This window comes from Phaethon aethereus, assembly GCF_964289735.1.
Source record: "Phaethon aethereus genome assembly, chromosome: 14".
Lineage (NCBI taxonomy): Eukaryota > Metazoa > Chordata > Aves > Phaethontiformes > Phaethontidae > Phaethon > Phaethon aethereus.
In genome coordinates, this window is record NC_138590.1 from 19,750,673 (window position 1) to 19,772,080 (window position 21,408).

General features: G+C 49.8%; 1 protein-coding gene across 3 annotated transcripts in view; it reads right to left on the minus strand.

Annotated features, from left to right (window-relative positions):
- The window catches only part of SEPTIN8 (septin 8), a gene marked incomplete at its 3' end in the record, with an annotated part of 45,514 nt that extends 24,957 nt beyond the window's left edge, over positions 1-20,557 (minus strand). For all 3 annotated transcript variants that reach the window (XM_082005965.1, XM_082005966.1, XM_082005967.1), the window contains exons 1-2: positions 20,039-20,557; positions 3,260-3,374 (exon numbers count right to left, since the gene is read on the minus strand). In XM_082005965.1, the coding sequence (XP_081862091.1) occupies positions 3,260-3,374; positions 20,039-20,068 (145 nt within the window). In that variant the 5' untranslated portion in view covers positions 20,069-20,557. The remainder of the gene's footprint in view (positions 1-3,259; positions 3,375-20,038) is intronic.
- Positions 20,558-21,408: the final 851 nt, after the last annotated feature.

Consider the following 21,408-nt stretch of genomic DNA (forward strand, 5'->3'; position numbering starts at 1 on the left):
TTGCCGTTGGAGTCTCTGGGTACCTGCCTTTTTTGAGAGTGGAGACCCCTGTGAGGAGGGACTCTGGGTGCCTATTTCAGTGCAGAGAAGCAGGCAGACAGCTCTGGACCTGCTAGGATATCTCGCCATCAGACTGAAAATCTCTTTACACAGCAGAAAGACGCTGGATGAAGGTTTCATGATTTCAGCGTGCAGCTGAACTTTGGTCTGCCTGGAAGCCCTAAAGTAGCTTGTCCCTATTCCACAGCCTCAACCCTATACTCCCACATGTCCCATTAATAATTGCCAAAGGACTAAAGCCCATTCTGCTGTAACCCCTTCCACCCCCATCCATGTGGCCGCTACACCAGTCGGCTCTACGGCTCTTTTATTCTCCCCTCTGAAAAGCACAGCAAGCTCTGCACAAGGCGCTCGGTGAGCTGCTGAGATCTAGCTCGGTACACGCAAACTGTCCAAGATGGTCCCGTTCTGCACAGACCCGTCACAGACAGCATGTCTACGCTTTGAGATGATAGGGCCACCTGTGCAAAGGGAATCGGCCAAACTGGAGGAAATAAGCAATGAACTCTTCCATCACATCAGGCATGAGCTTCCACAGGCATCCAAATAACCTCAGCAAGACAGAAGCTGTCAGAGAGAGCAAGAGGTGCTGCTCTGCTCTGAAGAGTTACAGCTGCACAGGGCGATCTTGCAACCCAGTTGGTTTCATCTCTCATTGCTCTTGATTTCTGGAGTTTCCCTTTAGTATTTCTGCTTCTCTCAAGGCTACCCTGTTGCCCCATGATTCTTCACGCCAGATCAGCCAAGGGGAGACAAGAATGCTGTTTAGGGGAAACCAAAGTGAAAACAATACCAAAATGCAATATATCATCTGTGACACAGAGGACAAAGCATGACAATGTTTTCAGAGGCCAAGTTCCATGGCGCATTTTTACTATAGACCTCAGCAGAGCCCTGTGCTGGAGCACTGAAGCAGGGCACTTCTAAGGCATCTTCATCTTTCCAATAGCAGGAAAAAATCTGCCAACTTGAACCTCTGAGATAGACAGAGGGAGACAACATGGAGTCAAGAGGGGATGGCAGAGAAACTTGGTAGGGAGAGAATATTTCTTGGAGAATTAGTAAGGGCAAGATTAGGAGAAGTTTCCCATCTGTAGCCCCCTTGTTACAACAGCCACTGAAGGACACCTGGGACGCATCACAAACCAAGCTCCATCCCAGAATATTTGGCTCACAGGCTGTGTGCAAGCCAGAAAGGCTTTGAACTGCTGTTTCTGGTAACTAAATGAGGCTGATATTTTCCAGATTTGCCTGCAAGGGGCTCCATTTAAACTGCTCACTTGCTACACGCAGCCCTATTGACCAAGGGAGTGAAAAAAGGCAAGCTCCAAGGAAGTAGCCTTCTACTACTCCCAGCTCATTTCCCAGGCAGTCCGTTGTGCTACACCTTCGGCATAGACAGCCGCTGCTTCTACTGAGCACAGCCTCTCTCACTGAACCCAGTCAGCTCTGAGGAGCCCTACAGTGGACGTGCTGGTGGAAGAGCAGGAGGGTGAGCAAGTTTCTGGTCGAGGGAGGTGCCATGCCTGCTGCCAAGGGCTTTGGGCTTTTTCCTTGTTCAAGCACCACAGGTTCTGCTCTTCACTAGAGAATACGTACCTCATGATGCTTAGAACAGGACAGAGGCTTCCTACCAGCAGTGGCTAAGAGTTGTGCAAAGAAAGAAAAACAGCCTAGAGCTCTAGATTAATCTGAAAGGGAAGTCATATGGAGACCTCGCTACCGATGCAAGCCACATTCTCCTGTTCAGTTGTGGGCACAGCTGGGAGCAGGAACTGGCAAACAGGGGTACAGGACATTTTTTTTCCTTTTGTCAAAAAAAAAAAAAAAAAAAGCTGTAATTTTTTCCAGCGTGTCACAAATGAAAATGGAAGAGTTTCCTTTCTGGAGTCCCCAAGAACAACACCGATTAAAAACATATAGCACTCTGCTGCAATTACCCTTCTGCTAAGGAGCAAGTCTATGAAGTTCAACTGTGATTTCAGCCATGCTTTTTACTTGTGGTTTGGGTATGCAAAAGTGGCTTCAATATGGCACAAGCACCTTGTGCAAATTGTCAGGGTTTCACTGCACAGTCTATACAGAGCCACATTCCCTTTGGGCAGATCAAGGTCCAGGCAGGGAGCTGCTGTCTCTCGATGTATTTCTGCTGGTCTAGCAGGTTACCATACTTCAGACCTCATACACAATACAAGAACCAGCCAAAGTAAAAATAATGCTCTTCTCATCACTGGAAGGAGTTGCTTTCTAGTACTCTAGCCAGCATCACCTGCAAGATCACATCAGTACCAAAATTAAAAAACAGGAATATAATGAGGTTATTTTAAGGCCAGCCTCTCGCACCTCCTCACAATCTTCATGACAAATACTTTACAATCAATAAAGCCAGGAACACCCCCTTCCCTAGCACAGAGATGGCCATGCTTCAAGCCCTTTGACTCACCCTGGGGAAGCATCAACCGGGCACAGCTCAGATACAAACCTCTTGTTCCAGGCTTTGGGGTGCAGGCTTACAGTCAGAAATGACCAAGTTACCACCAGCAGCTCTCAGCTAACACATGCTGCATCTGACTGCATCTACCTGGGCACCATATTCACTGAGAAGCTGCTCATGCCAGTCACCCCAGTTTGTAAATGGGAATATTTAACTTGCCACATACTGTCTTCCCTTAATCCTTCCCATTGCAAAGCTATCGCAGCAGACAAGATCAGCAACACCTCACTGATTATGGAAATTCTTCTGGTTTGACCCACAAGGTTTAGCCACTTTGGACCTCCCTGCCGCTCTCTGCAGCTCCTGTACCAGTAGCTCAGCTCAATGCAGAGCTGAACAGTCCCACATCCATTTCCTCACTTCACTGAAGGCAGAAAGATGATATATTCAAGCTTTTCCCAAAACTCCTTCTAATTTTGGGCAATGAGTCTCCAACAGTCACTTGTGAAAGTCACAACTCAGAAGCACATCAAGCTCCAGAGAGCTCAAGATCACTGAAATTATTATGCGGGTTTTTTGTGTGTGGGGGTTTGTTGGGGGTTTTTTTGTGTTTGGTTTTTTTTTTTTTTAAAGAGTTAGGCATTTCTGACTTGCTTAAAGTCACTGCCGAGGCCCGTGGCGCAGCAGGACACACAAGAAATCCTGGTCCCAACCTCACCGCGCCACCAGCTCATCCCACGTCTGTTTGCAGAGGACCGTGCTCACCCACGCAGAGGATGTTGAAGCTGAAGCCTTGTGTGACAGACTTGCTGACCAGCTGATCGGGGAGACTGTCGAAGCCGACATGGCCCCCCAGGGAAAGGTTCCTCTTCTCTTCATTCTGGTAGGGAGAAGAAGCCAGATTAGCAGAACTGCACTGAGATGGCAATACAGAGGCATGAGAGGAACCACCAAGCCCAAGAAATCACCACCCTCCCGGGCACCGCAGAGCCACCAACACAAACCCTAATGCTGCCCGCAAGAGCTTTTGTCTTGGCACACCACAGCACAAACCCTCTGACAGACACCAACAACAGAAAAGAGAGGGAAAAATACTGGTCTTAACGGGGAATTGGGACAACTAAGCTACCAGGCTACAAAGAAAAAGCACTAGCATGAGCTCCAACTACACGCAGCTGGGAGAGATTACGAGGAAAACCCACCACTCTGTGTTTTAGTACTCATTACTCCTCGACCTTTTCTATTTTATTTTCTTAATCCCTCCAGCAATGAATTCAGCTTGACAGACTCTGCATTTTCCCTTTGCTGTTGCCATAAGCAGCATGGTTTTTTTTGCTCATGCATCCAGGAGTGCTGGTCGCACAGGCAAGGTGAGGAATCCTCTTGCTTTACCATCTGTGACCACACAGTTCTCCACCGTTTCTCTGCTGTTCCTGTTCCTGCCTCCCCCGTATGCACTTTGTTCTTCCTTCTGTCTCCTCCCTTGCCCAGAGGAAGACGAAGCTGATCACCTGTAGGAAGCTTTGCTTAGAAGCTGAAACAATAAACATCTGAGGAGACAACATGTCTATGCCCCATATTATACAGACGGGCAGCCCAGATCAGCTATAATTCCAGAAGAGCGGATTCGACAGACGGGTCATTTCTGTTTCTTGTGGTTAAGAACAGTAGAGTTTGGATTTGCACAAACATTTCAACAGATGTTGCCACCTCTCTACACAACTGAACAGCACCGTCCAGACCACTGCGCCCACAGCCTCTCAAGCACTCTTAGCCTTCCATGGAGAAGCAAAGATACGTGATTTCACACTACGATTCATTCACCCTCACAGTTTCTTTGGTAAATGAGTCTGTGTTTCTTAATCACCAGCACACAGTGGAAGACGGGGATGGAAAAAGCATCTGCCCTTCGTCTGGCCCAGGTTCTTCTGTCTGTCCCTGACAATTCGGACCTAATGTCCCAGCACTAAGACTGAGACAAGAGCATACTCTGAGAAGAGCCTAAGCTGGCTGTCAAACTTTAAATTAACTCAAGAGGAAAATAGAAGTGGCATGATAAGCCTTGTTTAGCAATAAGATTGCTAAACAAAACATAAATCTGTGTTCAACTGCATCTCAAGTCAAAGCCTCCTTTAGTAGAACAAATATTCTCAGCTTTGTAAAATAAACCATTTAAATTGTAAGAACAACTTGTGAACAGCTGAAGCAGCTCCTATGCCTCACACACAAACCTTCCGGCTGTCCTATTTAGCATTTGTTACCAACTTTCAGATGATTTCAGCCCAGCACACTCCCAAGGGACTCCTCGGACAGAAACACAACCAAATCGTAGCTGGGCTCCTGCAATCAATTCTGTTTCATCCCATCAGGATCGATCACACTCACTCACTAAGGGGAAATAGCAATCCTTTAAATTCTTGTGGGAAAGATGGCATCACTTAAGGTTTTAAGGTGGCCAAGAGTTTAGGTGAATTAAAAAGGGCCCTTAAGACCGGGAAACCTCCAAGTTAAACTTTTCTCCATTCATCTGTCACCACACCGAGCTGCTAAAGCTGAGAGTGGCACCTCTGCAGGGACAGACCCCAACCGCAGGGCGATGCCCCAGCACACAGGGAGAAAAGCGAGTCCGTGCTGATCTGGGCAGCTCAACGCTGACCCAGGGATCCAGCGTGGGATGGTGCAGCCACACTGGGAATGGGAACCTGGACACATGTGCTGGGAAGGGGCTCAGAGTTGTTTGGGTTTGGGTTTCTTTGCGTTTAAGGAGGAGATTGTCACAAGGCGCAGGAAGCCACTTGCATGGCTGACACCCGGCACTGGCAGAGCTCAGGGGGCTTCCTCAGGCTCTCAGCCCCATCCCCTCCGCACCCACGTCTCCTCTCCCCCGCTGCCCCTCCGAGCCACCACCTTACAGAGCTTAAAATGCCCGTTCCCACCGCTGCAATGCGGTGACAGCCAAGCAAGCCGTTCCCACAGAAAGTCACCGAGTTTGATGGTTACACTTTGTGTCTTTTCATTTTAAATAATAAACAAAAAACAAGCAAACACAAACCAGAAGCCTGGGATGACATTTTGGATGGGAAATAAATAAAGGCTGCCGATGGCAAGGATTAGGCTGCGAGTGCCCGCGGCTGGGAAGAGGTTTCCAGGCAACAGGCAGCACCACTGCTCGGGATTTTAAAATAGGCTCCAGCTCGGCAAGGCTGCATTTTAAAATAGGCTCCAGCTAGGCAAGGCTGCATTGAGAACTCAGTCATGCTTCAGCCAGAGGAAACCCAAATGCGTTCACACAGGGCTTTTTCTTTTTTTTTTTCTGCTTCTCTTCGGCATTTGGTCGCTGCTCGTTACAGGACAACACTAACACTCAAAACTGCTTGCCATTTGTTAAAGTGGCTAAACCAACGAGCCAAACTTTAGTGAAATATTTTTCTCGGTGACCTTGAAATGCATAGTTTCCTTTTATTTCTGTAAGCTACGATAGTAATCTGGTTCAAGTCCAAACACCACTGATACCAAAGCAGAAAAGCATTTGCCGTGCTTGCAGTGCCTTCAGTTGTCATTCAGCCTCCAAAGGCATTTTGCTATTGTTGCTGTGTTAGGACAAACAGCAGCAACAACTGCTGGAAAGTAATAAGACTAGGAAAAGACAGAAAGACAGACAGAAGTTTTCTGTTTTATTCTTTCCCTCCAATCCATTGAGCTTGAAACTCGACAGCCTTGCCGATACAACCAATTTTTCTGCTCACTTGTGTTGTTTGGTGTCTTGACCTGCCCTGGAGAGGAACCTACCCACCACCCCAATGAGCAACCACCAGCACTTCTTCTTGCTTCTACCTACAACTGATTTGCGAGTCTCACCTCAACTGACTAACCCTTCTGGCCAGCTCCTGCTCGCCCAGGCTAGCTGAAGGACAGCTTGAAACGTTCACCTGCTAGTAAAGACAACAAGGTCACATTCAAAATTGACTTCTTTCCAGCAGGAGCAGCCAGCCTACCAGGCTGCAATGCTCAGCAAAAATAATCAATCCAGAACATAAATGCTGCAATAAATGAGGGCAGCAGCATTGCAGCCATGGGGGGTGTTCTTGTTTTAAACAAAAGCTAAGAATTTCAGCAGGACTGAATTTGGTGCCAGTCTCTGCAACGCTCCCGCCCTCCGCAATGTCCAAAGAGAATCAGGTCCCTCATCTCTCAGCCTGGAGAGAGAACTCTTCTGCTCCTTACCAGGCAGGACCCCATCCTGGGGCTGCAAATAACCATGAGGCAGCCAACCCTTCCTGAAGCCCATTTGGTCATTTTGCAACATGATAATTAGGAGTTTGGGATGGCTCCAAGTGTGAACTCCCACCGTGAACAGCCACTGCAGCCCTGAGTATCACTTCTTGGGTCACTAACGACATCCTGTGACAGGCAGCTGCCAGGGTTTTACTTGGACCCTTTGAACATGCGCTTCTTCTGTGCCTTGAACCGGTCTTCAGGGCTTGAAGCAGTGAGACAAGGGGATAATTTGTATTTTGAATCTGGAATTTCATGGGAAAGAAAAGATTCATCAGAAGCTCAGAGCAGAACTTACTAATTTTCAAGTCCAAAGTCCTTTATTAAACATTTTCACAGATGCTCTGGCTGGGCCGAGAGGCAGAGTCTGTCAAGGCAACAGGCACACAAATGGCACCTGGGGGCACGGCCATGGGAACAGCAGCCGTCCCGGAGGGAAATCAATCTTTGGCTCTGGTTTGACAGCTACGTCACGGACCCTTCTCCTGGCATGCTGCAGAAAGACAGACATGCCCTTGGTAGCACAGATGGCCACACTCAGCTGAGCACCGCAGGAACCGAAAAGAAACCTCCAAACATAGAGCTTCAAACCTGCTGTAAGGCACCAGCCACCCTGGCTCCCGGACACGCTCCGCTGGGGGCTGGTGATGCCCTTGGGATGCACGACAGCACGCTGGCCCGTTCCTGCGGCTGCACCCGCACCAAGCCGGCCAGGGAACCGAAAACAGCACTTCAAACCCACATCAGCTTCCTAAGCCCATCCACAGTAGGGTCCCACAAACCGTGCTGTGCAGCGGGACCGTGGGGCTGGGAGGAAGCTGGAGGCAGCAACGCTGCGGGCAGCTGGCCACAAACCACATCCGTAGAAGATGATACGGTTTTTGGCCCTTTATTGCAAGTGAGACAAGAAAAGGCAAAGGAACACAACCAGAGAGACCAAATCCAGATCCCTGTAGGAGGGTCAACACAGTATTCACATATTAGTTAGGCTCTTTCTAGTAGACAGAGGGATTAAAGAAATCTGTGCGGAGAAATGGCACAGGCTACAGCATCAACCACTGTGCCTATGATTCTTTAAAAAACAAAAATCTGATCACAGTTTCTCTTCTTGCAGTCTCTTCATGCTACACCTCCAAATTAGCATCAGTTTCACTTTGCATCATTACATTTTTCAGAAACTTCTCCCAGGAAAAGTAGCTTTATCACTGCCTGCACAAGCCATGGGGGACGTCAGCAGCAAGAAGATCAGCTCCACATTCAGCTGCCCCTCAACTGCATCGTTTTCCTAGCTGAGGCTCCTGGTGCGGTGCAGAGCAGAGCAGGTCATTCTGCTTTTAGACACATTACCCCTGTTCTCCTCGCTTTCACACAGATTGGAACTTGGACATAAAAGATCATTCTGACATCAGTTGGATAAAAATAAATAAATAAATAAAGGAAAAAGATAGAGAAGTATCATCTTTCAATTAATTTCAACAAGAAATGCTCTTTGGTGACATATGCTTGTGTTTTCTGCTTGAGACAACCTTCATTTTTGTTTTCCTAAATGAAGCAGATGAAAGCATACGGGTAAACAAAAGCGTAACTGAATGCCATAATCATAAATGGTGATTTTTTTTTTTTTAAACGGTGATACTTATTTTTAAGAACTTGTTGTAATGGAAATCCTGGGCCCAGCTACAGCAGACTCATCAGTGTACAACCAACTTGTGAATATGCCCTGTAAAACCAAGAGTGAAAACCAGAAATCAGCTAAACCAAGTGAAGACTCCTGGTTTCTCCTGAGGGAGAGCACAGCACTTTTGTGTATCTAAGGTGCGTCTTCCAATTTCTGCAGCCCAACAAAACACGAGTGAGAAAGATGAACAGTTGACATTTTCCAAGGCAAAACAGCCAAGGCCTAAGGGGGAAAAAAGGAGGGGAAACTCAGTCTTTTCTTCTTTCTGCTAAATGAAAAGGGCTTACACTTGAGCTTCAACCCAAAAGTATCTGCTCCTCCCAAACACTCCCTCCGGCACCCCCGTAGGCTTCGCATCACCAACCCGGGGTGTCCCCGAGCTGTGGCCAGGCTGCAGCTCCCCAAACGCAGACCCCGCAGGCAGGGGACACGCACGGCTGTTGGGATAAGAGCTTTCTTGTTCCAAGAGCTCACAGGCAGTAGTATTTCAGGTCCCCTCTCCCTGGGCTTTTTCCAGTCATGTTTTCCACACACATTTATAAAACAGCAAGAGGGAACAACACATCTGCACAGCACTTTTCCATAGTGCTTCAGTTCCCACTACCAAGGCACACTTTTGTCTATAAATTCCTCAATCCTGGATGACATCCTGACCTTAAATAATACCAAATCTTCCAGAATTTTGCAGCATGGCTCCTGCTCTAACCTGGGTACAGTCTGTTACCCTCACGCCAATGCCTTGCAGCAGCTCTACAGCACTGGGTACGCCCACAGGCACATTGCTTCGCACTGCGGTAGCACACGCAGGCGTGGAGTCACTGATCGGCGTGCCAGGCACCCTGCAAAGTGCAGAGCACAGACAGATCCTCTCCCTTCCAATTTACAATCAAATCAAAACAGAAAGATAAAACAGTGCTAGCAGACAGACTGCAGCTCCCTGATCAGCGTGACTCAGAGACCGGCAAGAGGAAGAGCGGGGAAAGCTCCCGCCGGCCCCGCTCCGCACGGCCGCGGCACCTTTGGCAGTGCTCCCGTGGCGGGACGCGGCGGTCATCGCTCTGCAGGGCCGGCTCAGCACCCGGCACAGCTGGGGACTGCTGTTAGTCACAAAGCAATGACCTCACCTTCTTGATTCCCCGTCCGCAATCCCCCAACACAACGGCGCTGAGAGATTAATACGTATACCCGTGGGGTTTGCAGGATGCTAGTCCCTTGTCTCCTGAATGGAAATGCACGGAATCAGGAAATTACCTGGTCCTGGTGCAGGGAGTCTCTTTTGCAACAGAGCAGAGAAAGGACCAAATGAGATCTGGCTGTTTATTAAATCCAAACGGAGCAAGCTAGTCCCCCGTACAGGCTCACGGACGCTGGCACCCCGAGCGGCCACGCTGCCGGCATTGCCTGGCCCCTCTCAGACCCGGCAGGGCAAGTCGAGCTGCCCACAAACGCACTGGACAGAGAGAGGTGTCCTTCGGGGTCCAGCACACGCAGGGTCCCTGTCCCAGCCCCGCGACTGTGTGATGCTGAGGGGACCTCCCCCAAACCCCCATCCCTGCACGGTCCCTTACAGGGGCGCTGGCAGTTTTATCATCATTTCACAAGTGAACTGAGTCATGGAGCAGTTGAGTACTTGCCCAGAGACCTTTGGGCAAACAGTGTCGGATGCCAAATTCAGCTTCTTTGTCCAAACAGGCACTCCCTGGGGCTTGGCCCAGTTCCTGGATCAATGCAGAAAAATCTGGCAAATCACCCCTCTCAAGAGATCCTACCCCATCTCTCAATACTGTCTCAATAAATGCCACTTGACATTTGCAGAGAAACAGCAAGTACAGACTCAGGTTTCCATGAGGAAAAACATTTCTTTTGCCAAGCTCAGCAGCTGAGGGGTAGTAACAGCAACACCACACCTGACGTTTGAAAAGCACCTCTATGGTGCGAGCACCACTCCAAATTAGACACTATCACACATCAAAACATTATCTTCCTTGTACTCCCAGGCTAAGGACTATTAGACACAGTACAGCATCAATGAATGAGCTTGCACTTTGCAGTCTACTAAGCAGAAAGAGATGACCCAAGAGAGATAATGAGACCGGATTTGAGGTTGTCTAACAACAGTCAGAGGATGCTGAGCATAGTAAGTCTAGACAGAGAGCTTAGGTGCAGTAAGCATGACCTTATGGGTGCCATTGGCACTGGAGATGAAAGAACATAAACTTTCAGCTGGGGCTGGCCAGTGGAGGTCTCAGCACCTCTTAGGCTAAAATTGTCGCATCTAAATGCCACCTAATCTCAAGCAGATTTGCAAAGTGCAAGCACATAAGCAACTCTGAAGGTTTTCAGTTAATCTTAAACATGTGCTCAAAATTCCAGATTCCCATTGTGAAGCACTTAACAGGCTGGGGGAAGAAGAAAGGAAGAAAAAAAAACCAACCACCAGACCCTATAGAGATAATTTTAGATATAGGGTTTATGCTGCTGTACCACTTGTCTTACAATTGCAACCTGCTGTGTTTCAGACTTCTCTGCTACCTCTCGGGTCCGCTCTGGTGGTACATGGCCAAAGAGGACACATCGCAGATGGCGTGAGCCCCTCTCCGCCTTCACCATGCCTGTGCAGGGAGGGCTGTAAGTGTTTCCCCCACTGTGGCAGCCCTGAAGAACTGTGAACAGTAACACTGCGATGCCTTACACTGCTTTTCCCTCGCAGGGCAAAGCCCCAGCGGCCTTCATTTCCTTCTCTTTTCCAACACACAGCCCGCACCGCAGTCTCCCCCAATAAAAACCTCATGCTAAAAAAAACCAAACCAACAAAAAAACAGAACAAAACCAACCGAACAAAAAAATAATTCCCAACCCCCCCTTTAAACCACTCTCTTAAGAATGCCAAGAATTTTCCCAGACACTCAAGCCTTTATTCATCTCTCTCCCAGCTCCCAGCTGCACTCCAGGCAGGCAAAAACATCATTGAAGAAACCAGATACCAAGTCACCACCAAGACCTGCCAAATAAAAATGAAAGCCACTTTACATTACAGAGGCAAGACTCAAAAGCTGAGGTTCTCTCCTTTAGGGCTATCTAAAGGTTATGTTACCTGAAGTGGTGCCTTTCTTGAAGGCTTTTAGACTCATTTTTAAGAGCTATTCATAAACCCTGAGACCAGTGAAGACACTGCAAAGAACAATGCTCAGCATCTTGGCAAAACAAAAATTAAAAAAAAAAAAAGGTCACTGGTCCAGTATCAATGTTTCACAGTGTCCCATATGCCCCATGCTAGTCTCAGGGAATAAAATGCTCTGCTGCACACCTGTAAAAATCCAGCGTGCCGAACACATGCTGGTGCCAAAGCGGTTTTTTCACTCCTGCGGTACACCTTGTACGGATATCCCAGCAACACGCTGGATGCTGAGCACTCCCAGCAGCAAGCCAGGAGCAGGGATCTGCACACTCAACTCACTCCCCTTCCGCACCAGCCTGCTCACTTCAGCGCTTGCGAGCAAGCGGCTGAACTGCAGGCACTGCCTTCAGCTTTGCTTCAGTCTCAGCAGCCTTTCCTCCCTAAAAAAAAAAAAAACACCCCAAAAACCCCACCAACAAACCACAAAACATAAAAGTCCTACACACAGAATCAAATGAATCGGCACAAGCTTAAAAATATCAGTTTTTGCTGACTTTCAGAGCTATGTTGAAGGGAGAGCAGAGCAGCTCATTTTTTCTTATACAAGATACATCCAAGAAGATACATTCACAACCTCTGAATCCAATATCAGTTTTAATTTTCTGCAAACAAACTGACTGTTTCTGGCTTAAAATCCTCTCTGACTTTTTACACTAAAAGCAAAATTCCCACATGCTTCCTTTTCTTAAGCTGTTATTTAGCAACCTCCCTATAACATTTATGAAGCCTCATAAGTTAATTGTGAGGTCTTTCTTCCTTAAGAAAGGATAAAACATGCATTTTGTCCCTATCACAAGCCCTGGATGAGAGCTTACAAAGGAGCAAAACAGGATTTGCCGGGCATTATGCACACAATGTTTTGCAAACATGAATGTTGCCTTTGAGAATAAGGAAAGTTGGTTAAAACAGAAAAACTATGGAACCAAAAATGAGAGACATTTCCTCCAAAATGACCTTAAAGGATGAGAAAGTTCAGCTTTTCATCAGCCTGAGAATTCCATCCTCCGTGAGCTATTCAAAACCAAGAAAGCAAAGCCCAAAACAGAAACAAAACTTTTCCTTCAGTCTGTTTAAAAAGAACCCAAAATACAAACAAGAACACAGGTTACCCCAGTTCGTTTCTTTTCAGAATTACTTATTCAGAAGGTGCTGAGGCTTTTTCTTTAATGGAACTTCACAACTACCCCTGACAAGAGACTAATCTTATCACCTTATCTAGTAAGAGACTTTCCCAAGTTCATCCAAGGCAGCAGATGCATTCCCAGCTTGCACTCAACTGATCTGAGCAGCAGGATCCGTCTTCCCTTCCCCACTATCCTACCAGGAGGAAGAGGAGGAGACACTTGGCAAATACAAAGGCCGTGGGACAAAGCCAAGGGAGAAATTGAGTGCCTGCCCCTCAGGAGTGGCATGGAAAAGCCTTGGGGCAGTTAAAAGAAATCTTGAAGAGGGGAAAAAGGATCTGGATCCCCATCATGCCGAACAAGCCATGCTGGATATCAGCCACCAAGATAATTTGTTTTAGTTACCACTTAAAATAAACATAGCTAATTCCCACATACGTTTCCAGAATTTATTGCCTGATTACAATAAATACTATTATTCAATATATTTTTAGACAAGGGAGCAGAGATGTAATGGGAACCCAAGAGTTTTGGTCACTACTGCATGCTTTTTCCCAGTTTGCCTTATGCAACCATCTCACAGCATCTCCACAGCTCTTCCAGCTCCTGTGCAGGTCTCCTGGTGATACTGCCTGGAAGACATCCAAAAGAGGAGTTTTATGTACAACAGCCACTCGGCTCCCAGAGCTAAACCAGAGTCATCATGCTAATAAGCTGACTGCTATATATCCTATTAACACGTACCTCCAGAAAGCTTCAAAATGTATTAGCACAGAATACCTTTAATCTGAAGACTCAAGGCAACTGAAGAAGAAAAGAAAACCTCTACCTGAAAAAAGTATATAGCAAAGAAGTAAGCTGAAACAGCTATTCATTCTGTATGAAACTACAGAATAAACCTATGTTCACCAGTACAAGCTGGAAACACCTTTGCTGAAGAAGATGGAGGGGAGGAGACCGTTCCCGAGAGACCAGCTCCAGTAGCCCTTCCACTGCGGCAGAGTCGAAAGCCAGGATCAGCTTGGATTAGGATCCAAGGCCCGGAGCAGCCTGCTGTAAGCAGGGTCTGGACGAGAGATCCAGCGACGTCCCTCTGACCCAAGCTGCGCCCCGCGCACCAGGCGCCTGCAGGAATGTATAGACTATTTAGCACAGCGTGGTCAGTCTCCTCTCCCAGCAACTTGACCTAGGCAACCCTGGCTGCCGCTGCAGGAAGGTTCGATTTTCCAGTGTGAACAACACAAGCTCTGGGAACACGCTTCACACCGGCCCACAGCTGAAGGCATGCCTGTACAGTCCTTTGCAGGCAGACACCAACTCAGCCGGGCAGAAGCTGCGGGATGTGTCCTGCCTCTCTCTTACAGCAGGAGCCGGCCGAAGCGCTCGTTTGCCTGTGGAGGACTCTGGATGCATTCCCCACATGTTTCCTTGCACACGTCATGCAGCGGTGGCACAGACTCCTCACTGCACCTCATGCAGCGGCGAGGAGAGGCGGGGAGCAGCCAAGTCCCTCGATGGAAATCCAGCCCAAGCTCTCTCGATCCACAGCTCCCTGTGACAATCTGGTTTTGAGGTTGCGCGAGCCAGAGAGGGCAAGAGCCCTGAGGCAGGGTGCTCCATGGGAACCTCTCTCTAGCTGTCTGACATCTCTGGAATTTTGTGTGTGTGTGGGAGACGGACACTTTTTGGCTTCGCAAAGGAATCTGAACATCTAAACAAAGTGGTGCCTCCACAATCCTGACCCCACCGGCTCTCGTCAGCCCACAAGCAGAGAACGGCGACTAGAGATGTATCCGAGAAGCCTGTGCTTCTCACTGACACCATTTTCCCCCAGCACGCTGAAAAATCTCAGCTGTCACCCCATTTTGGAGGGTGCTGATTCCCTGTCTGGCTCCACTTTTTGCATCCAAATGTCACATGTCGGAGGCGAGCCGCTTATGCCAGAGAAGAGGCTCTGGAAGCAAAGTGCGTGGCTGGGACTGAGGAGAGGCAGCAGCTTCAGGGTTTTTTTCCCCCTCACTTGAGCAGAGACGGGCTCTCCTACCTATGTGACACTTCTGCGATACACAATATTTGTATCGGCAAAGCTTCAGGTATAAAGCCAGAGCTCGCTGCAGCTACACAGATGTGGGGAAGGGGAGAAACAAGCAGGCTGTGCATGAATGCACAGGGCCCACCTCATCAAAACACAAATACGGGACAGGACAGCGTTACTTCTAAGGGTTGCAGCTAATCTGAAACAAGCAGGGCAGCTTCTCCCACCCGTAGACCGAAACGGGCCCAGGACACATTCTGAATAATCGAAGTTAATCACTTAAATGTGACCCTACCTCACACAGGGTGGGTGGAAACAGTGTGCCCGCGCCCTGCACGTCTCCCTCAGTCCCATGGCCTCCAAAATTCCTCCTCTTAAATGCACAACCCAGAAAAAGTCAATTCAGCCTCATGCCATTTCTTCCCCTCCCAACCTCCGAGCCAAAGGAGCACACGAAGGAAAGGAGATGAGCGTGACCGCTGCTCCTGCAGACAGAAAGAGAGCCCCGTCCCCAGAGCACTTCGTTTGCACGGTGGTGCCTCGACTCGACCGGGCTGGGGACAGCGGGGGCACGCGGCGACGGGGCTGCGTCTCTCCCCGCAGCTGGCGACAGCGCTGCTATTCTGCTACAGAAGATAATATTTAGGGAGCTTTTGGCCTTCCAGCAACACTGGAGACTGGCTGACAGCTGCCACCGCAGCGCTGACGACGAGCCCTGACACCGTGCCGGCTTCCTGAAAGAGAGTTATTCTTCAGGCTTTCATTTGTTTTGCCGATGCAGAGGGCACACACAGCTTCAGCATTCGCCAGCTCACGTCCTTCCACCCACTGCCTCGGCGCTCGCTGCCATTACGAGCGGTTAAGAGCAGCTCTGGAGCTCCCACGCAGAACAACATGTTGCATCTCTGCTGCAAGAGGAAGAGACGCTCCGGATTCACCGATGGCAACAGCACCACAGGAGGGAAAAAAAAAAAAAACACAAACCCAAAAATCCACCCCAACAACAACAAAATCTTTTTCTGGGCAACATTTGTTCCCAGTGCATACATTCAAAATAAGGGTTTAACTGTGATGGACTGTGGTTGAACTAATTGGTCCTGTGGTTGAAACAGTTGGAGCTGGCTTCCTGTATGAGCACAGGAGAGACTCCCAGGGAGGGACTGCAGGGCTCGGCGAGGCAACCACCAGTGGAATACCATTTTCCCCATCCCGCCTTCCTAAAAAAGCATACGCTACAGGCAGAAGAGCTGCCCAGGGCAGAGCGGGAAAGGGCTGCTCCCGCTGGGCTCGCTTCCTGGTGCATGTTACCAGCTTGGAGAAAAATCTGTCACTTCTGTTCCACACTGCATGGGGGATCACTTGAGTTTTTCCAGGCTAAAGGTAAAATAATTGAACAACAGAAACAGACAAGGAAATTTAACCCTGGAACTTCCAAATGATGCCGCTGGCCAGGAAAAAACACAGGGCAGGGGGAATGTTTGAATGCAAACAAACCCCAGTTTCCACTGGAATTGGGCCATGGAAATGTTTTCCTTGAGGATGATTAAAAGAATATGTAACCCTATGTTTAGGACCTGCACTGATAAGACTTCTGGCAACCACTCTGCCCTAGCCACGGTACATAGAGATGTTCTTAGCCCACTCCTCATGCCCATCTTTCACGGACTACGGTACAACACTGGCCCCCTCACACAGATGATGGGCTTTAGGCTGTGCAGCCAGTAAGAGAAAACACGAGCTTACAGAAAACAGCAGCAGAAACGCATGAAGTTTGTCACCATCCAGGCAGTTACGGCAAGAACAGGCACCATCCAAGGGTCCCTCTCCTCCCGCAGAGCTGGGAGCAGGTCACAAGAAGGCCGTGGTGTGTAAACAGGTAACACTCACACGAAGCTGCCAAACTGGCCAGACCCCTCCCAGCTCGGCAGCTTGCCGCGACAAAAAAAATCCCATCGTCTCTTCCCAGTGAGGAAGGTGTTATTCATTTTTCCTCTGGATAAAGTGGTGTTTTTTCTGGCAAGATCATCTAAGGGGCATTAATTTATAGTAAAGCTACCAGTAAAAGCCTAGCTATCACCAACATGAAGGGACATCTTCTCAGGACTACAAGCAGACAGTCGCCCCGCAACCACAGCTGACACAGCCACATGCATGCATCCAGCGCTCTCTTCACTAGGCATCGACGTTCACAAATCCCTTGCCCATGCACACAGTCACGCTATGCACATAAAGCAATCAGCCATGATATTTTCAAAACTGACGGCATAACGTTAAATTTTTATCTCAGCCCAACCTTAAGGCTGAGGACACCTGCTCCTCCTCACATGCAGGAATCCGAGAGCACGCAGCTGCTCAGTTCAGAGCCCAAGCAACTGCCTTTGCACCTCCAAGTCAGACGATGGGTTAATGCAGATAGTTAAGCGACAGCACTTCGGGAGGTGGATGGGTTTTATTTAAAAAGAGAGAAAGCAACAGATTTGCGGGTTTGAGAAAGCTGCTCAAAGGCAAAACAAGCCTTACAGTCTCACATCTCATCCCATTTATTCTCCCACACATCTCCAGTCGCTTCTCCTTCATTACTTCTCCGTCCAGCTTTTCTATCTTCCTCCAGAGCTTCTGCATTTCCCTGCTGCATTTCATGCACTTTCTGGCTTCCGCTTGCACGTGGTGGTTGGGCTGTTTCCCGCTCAACATACCAACACCCTTGCTAATACTGCCAGTGTCTGCTCCAGCACACAGTCATCACATGTGCTAGCTCAGCACTGGCCAGAACAGACAACAGAGAAGCTCTGAGCTTTGATGACAAATTAAAGCATTTCACGACAGAACCAAACTTTATCAGCTTTCTTTCCACTCTGGCAGTAACTGTAATGAAGAGAACGGGCCTTGGCTATCTAGAGGTGATGCCTGCATACCAAGCCCTGAACACGGCAGTGGTGAGCCACATTCTCAGGGCAGATCAGCAGAAAACTTCAGTCTCCAGGGGCTGAAGCCAATCTCTCTCACAAGCGCTATATTCACAAAAACAAAGGCGGTCTTGAGCACCGCTGGTGTGATTCTGCTGCCTTAGAGGCAGCTTTCTATGGGCGAGCTTCCTTTCATTTGCTTTTGTTGGTCATTTCCAACAGCAGCACTTCAAGGGAACTTTATTGTGCTGGAGACAGAGGCGTTCTGGAGGACTGTACAAGGGAAGCATGCATCTGGGGAGTTTTGAAAACACATTATCCAAACCTAAGGGTCACTACATTCCAGGATGCCACTGTCAGCTGGACACTTATAAATAGCTTCACCAATCTGAATAGTATGACCTATTGTATATGAAAACCTCCTTCAGAGGCCTTTTCAACATTACTTCCCACTGCAGATACAAACAGCTAGTAAAAATCAATGAATTTATCATCACCTTGTCTTGGCAGTAGCAAGCTATTGTCACCCAGACTCTATGCTCAGGAAACTGAGGTGCAGCGATATAAAGTGACACCAAAAAAGCTGTAAACCCCACAGAAAGAACAACTCAGAACACCTTAATCATAAGGTTTCCACGGTACGGCTGGAGGAACAGCATCAGCGCTGAGACACGCGCTGAGGAGGAAGCAGTTGGGACAGCCCTCTGCCCTACATCAAATGGAAACAAGATGCTGCTCTCCCACCCACTTCTGCCAGGGTTCCGGGTGGAAGGCAAACTAGTCCAGCGGCAAAGATCAACAGAGACAGCTACCGGGCCTGCAGATCCCTATAAACCCACCCTGCACAAAGCAAGCAGATTTTCTCCTAGTGGAGTTGGGCACTAAAGTCACGTTGGAGCCCAGGCATTTCACTTCGGTGCCCAAATGAGAGCCAAGCACCTTCAGGAGCTTCTTCTGCACTCACCCCCCCCTTCTTTTTTTAAATAAAAATGACAGAGTATTGACCCAAGTACACCAAGCACTGAAGAACCCACACCAAAGAATGCAAGATTGTTTCATTTTCACCCGGGCTAGGCAACATTTTAGGTTCCTGTAACACCTACGAAAATCTGCACAGGCACCAGCAGGCACACCACATTAACGTTAAAAGTATTTATATATGATACAAATGCAGAAAGAACTGCAGTGAGATAGTTATGGTGTTTCTATTCCCTGCCACTGAGGCTTTACCTTAATGCCCTCTCCCCAGGGTCTAGAAGCATTTGCTTTCTTAAATAAGAGCCCACAATCAGTTTTCCTTTATGCAAGTTACAATCTTTGCAAATTCATTCTTGAGCTGGAAACTTTTCGGGACAGGGTTCAAAGAAATGGAGCAAAGTTTGAGATTCTTGGCAAAAAGTAGTTTACAGAGAAAACAGTAGCAGGGACTTGTTTGTGCTCAAGCGGCATGCCTATAATTCAGGCAACCACCACTGCTGTTCTCATTTATTTAGCAGTATCGCACCAGACAACTTTTCCTTTTGAGAGCTATTTAACGTGGTAAAAACGTTTTCAGCTCTGAAAGGCCACAAGACGCATCACCGAGCTATTTGACCCGAACAGCCTTCCAACAACAACAACAAAAAATTCAAGCCGTAGACAAAGAAGAGTTTTATGCCGACAGAGATTTTCGCCAGATTGACTCCCGACCGCAGCTCCACAAGGCGGGAGAGGCGGCGGTGCACAGGTCACGTCCATGTTCGCTGCACAGCTCTCGCCAAACGCTGCCCGGGGACCGGCTGGCCTCGGGGGGTCGCTTCGCCCCCGCTCGAGTCGCTGTCCCCCTCACGGTAGTAGACACACACCGTTAAGTTACTCACTGTTTCGGAGTGTCTGGGTACCAGGCGTCTGCAAACAATTCCTGTTCAGGGAGGTCTGACCCCGTTTCTTTCCGCCCCTCTCACGCCCGCAGAGACGCGGGTATCGGGCACCCCGCAGCACCCTGCCCACCCGGGGAGGGGTCACGGCAGGCTTTCCTTACCGGTTTCAGCATCAGAGCAGGCGCCGAGGCCTCGGAGCCTTCCAGCCCGCCGGACCCCACGGCGCAGGGCAGGACCTTCCCGCAAGGACACCCCACACCCTGCCGAGACCCCTTCGCAGCCGGTCACCCCCGCCCCGCAGCCGCCGGCCTCCTCCCGGCTCTGCCACGGACACGCAGGGGGCTGGCGGGGCAGCCCCTACGCACACGGGGCCCCACCATCAGATGGATTTCCCCCCGAGGGAGAGGGGGAAAAAAAAAACAAAACCCCAAGTTATTTGCCCGAGGAGAGGCGCGTACGCGAGCGGGGCCGGGCCGCCGCGCTGCTCACCGAGAAGCGCTCCAGGTCGGTGGCGGCCATGGCCGGGGCTGGCGCGGCGCCGGCGGCGGGAGCGCGGCTCTCCCCGCCGCGGGTGGATGCGGCTGAATGGATCCAATATGGCCACTTCCTGGAAACTCCCCTCCGCCCGCCGCAGGCCCCGCCCGCCCGGCCGACAGCGGGGACAGGGAGGACCGGGGGACGGGCAGCGGCACCGGCGGGAAGGGGCGGCCCCGCGCTGCCCGCCCCCTCCCAGGCGGGGAAGGCGGGAGGTCGGGCCGGGAGCGGAGCCGGGGGGCGGCTGGGCTGGCCGGGCACTGGGGAAGGCCCCGGCGGCGGGGAGAGCCGGGGGCAGCGGGGAGGGGGACGAGCACAGCCAGGGGTGAGCACGTCACGCTGATGGCATCTCACTGACGAAGAGGGCCGCGAGACAGCGGTGCAGCATGAAATGGAGACAAGCTGTATGTCTGTGGCCGCAGAAGCGCCAGGAGCACCCCCGGCAGGACTCGCGGGCGGCGCACAGGTGGGGAGTCTCCCCGCCCCAGGAAGCTCTCCAGCCGTCCGAAGGCCCTGAGGTGCCCCCGGGCAGCGGCGCCTCTGCCCTGAGGTGCCTCACACACGCGAGTTACACCGACGTTGCAGCCACAGCGTGGGTTTGAGTCGGGATGCTCGTGGCCATTACGCTGCCTGTGTTTATGGCAAACTAAAGCACGCAACAGAGGACCGTCATCGAGTCTCTCCTCATCATTCCTTCCCACATAAAGCACAACGCCAGTCCCGTCACCAGCACCCTCAGTCTTTGCAGCCCACAAAGACATTCGTGTTTTACGCGCTGTTAGCACAGAGCGAAGTTTTTCTTGCTTTCTGGTGCCCTCTGCTGCAGTGCACCTATCAAGGAACAGCTTTCCAGAGCTGCCTCTTCCCTTGGCCACACAGATGGGTCACTACACCAGATCTCATCTGCTGCCCTGGTTTTGTCTTAGGCTTTCCTCAGTCCTTCTATCAGCCACCATGTCCTCGTCTTTTCTCCTCATCCTCTCTGGAAGCAATACATCCTTCCAGTTGGAGAGCTGACTTTGGGCAAAAAGATCAGCTACTTCTCCCTACAATGGGCTCTGCGTAGGGAAAGGGCTGCTGAGGACCATTTTGAACCCTTCAAGAAGGGCAAGCCCTCTTGCAACTCACTGCCAGAGAAAATCATGGAATCATTAAGGTTGGAAAAGACCTTTAAGATCATCAAGTCTAACTGTCAACCCAACACCACCATGCCCACTAAACCATGTCCCCAGGTGCCACATCTACACGTTTTTTGAACACCTTAGTGATGGTGACTCCACCACCTCCCTGGGCAGCCTGTTCCAATGCCTGACCACTCTCTCAAT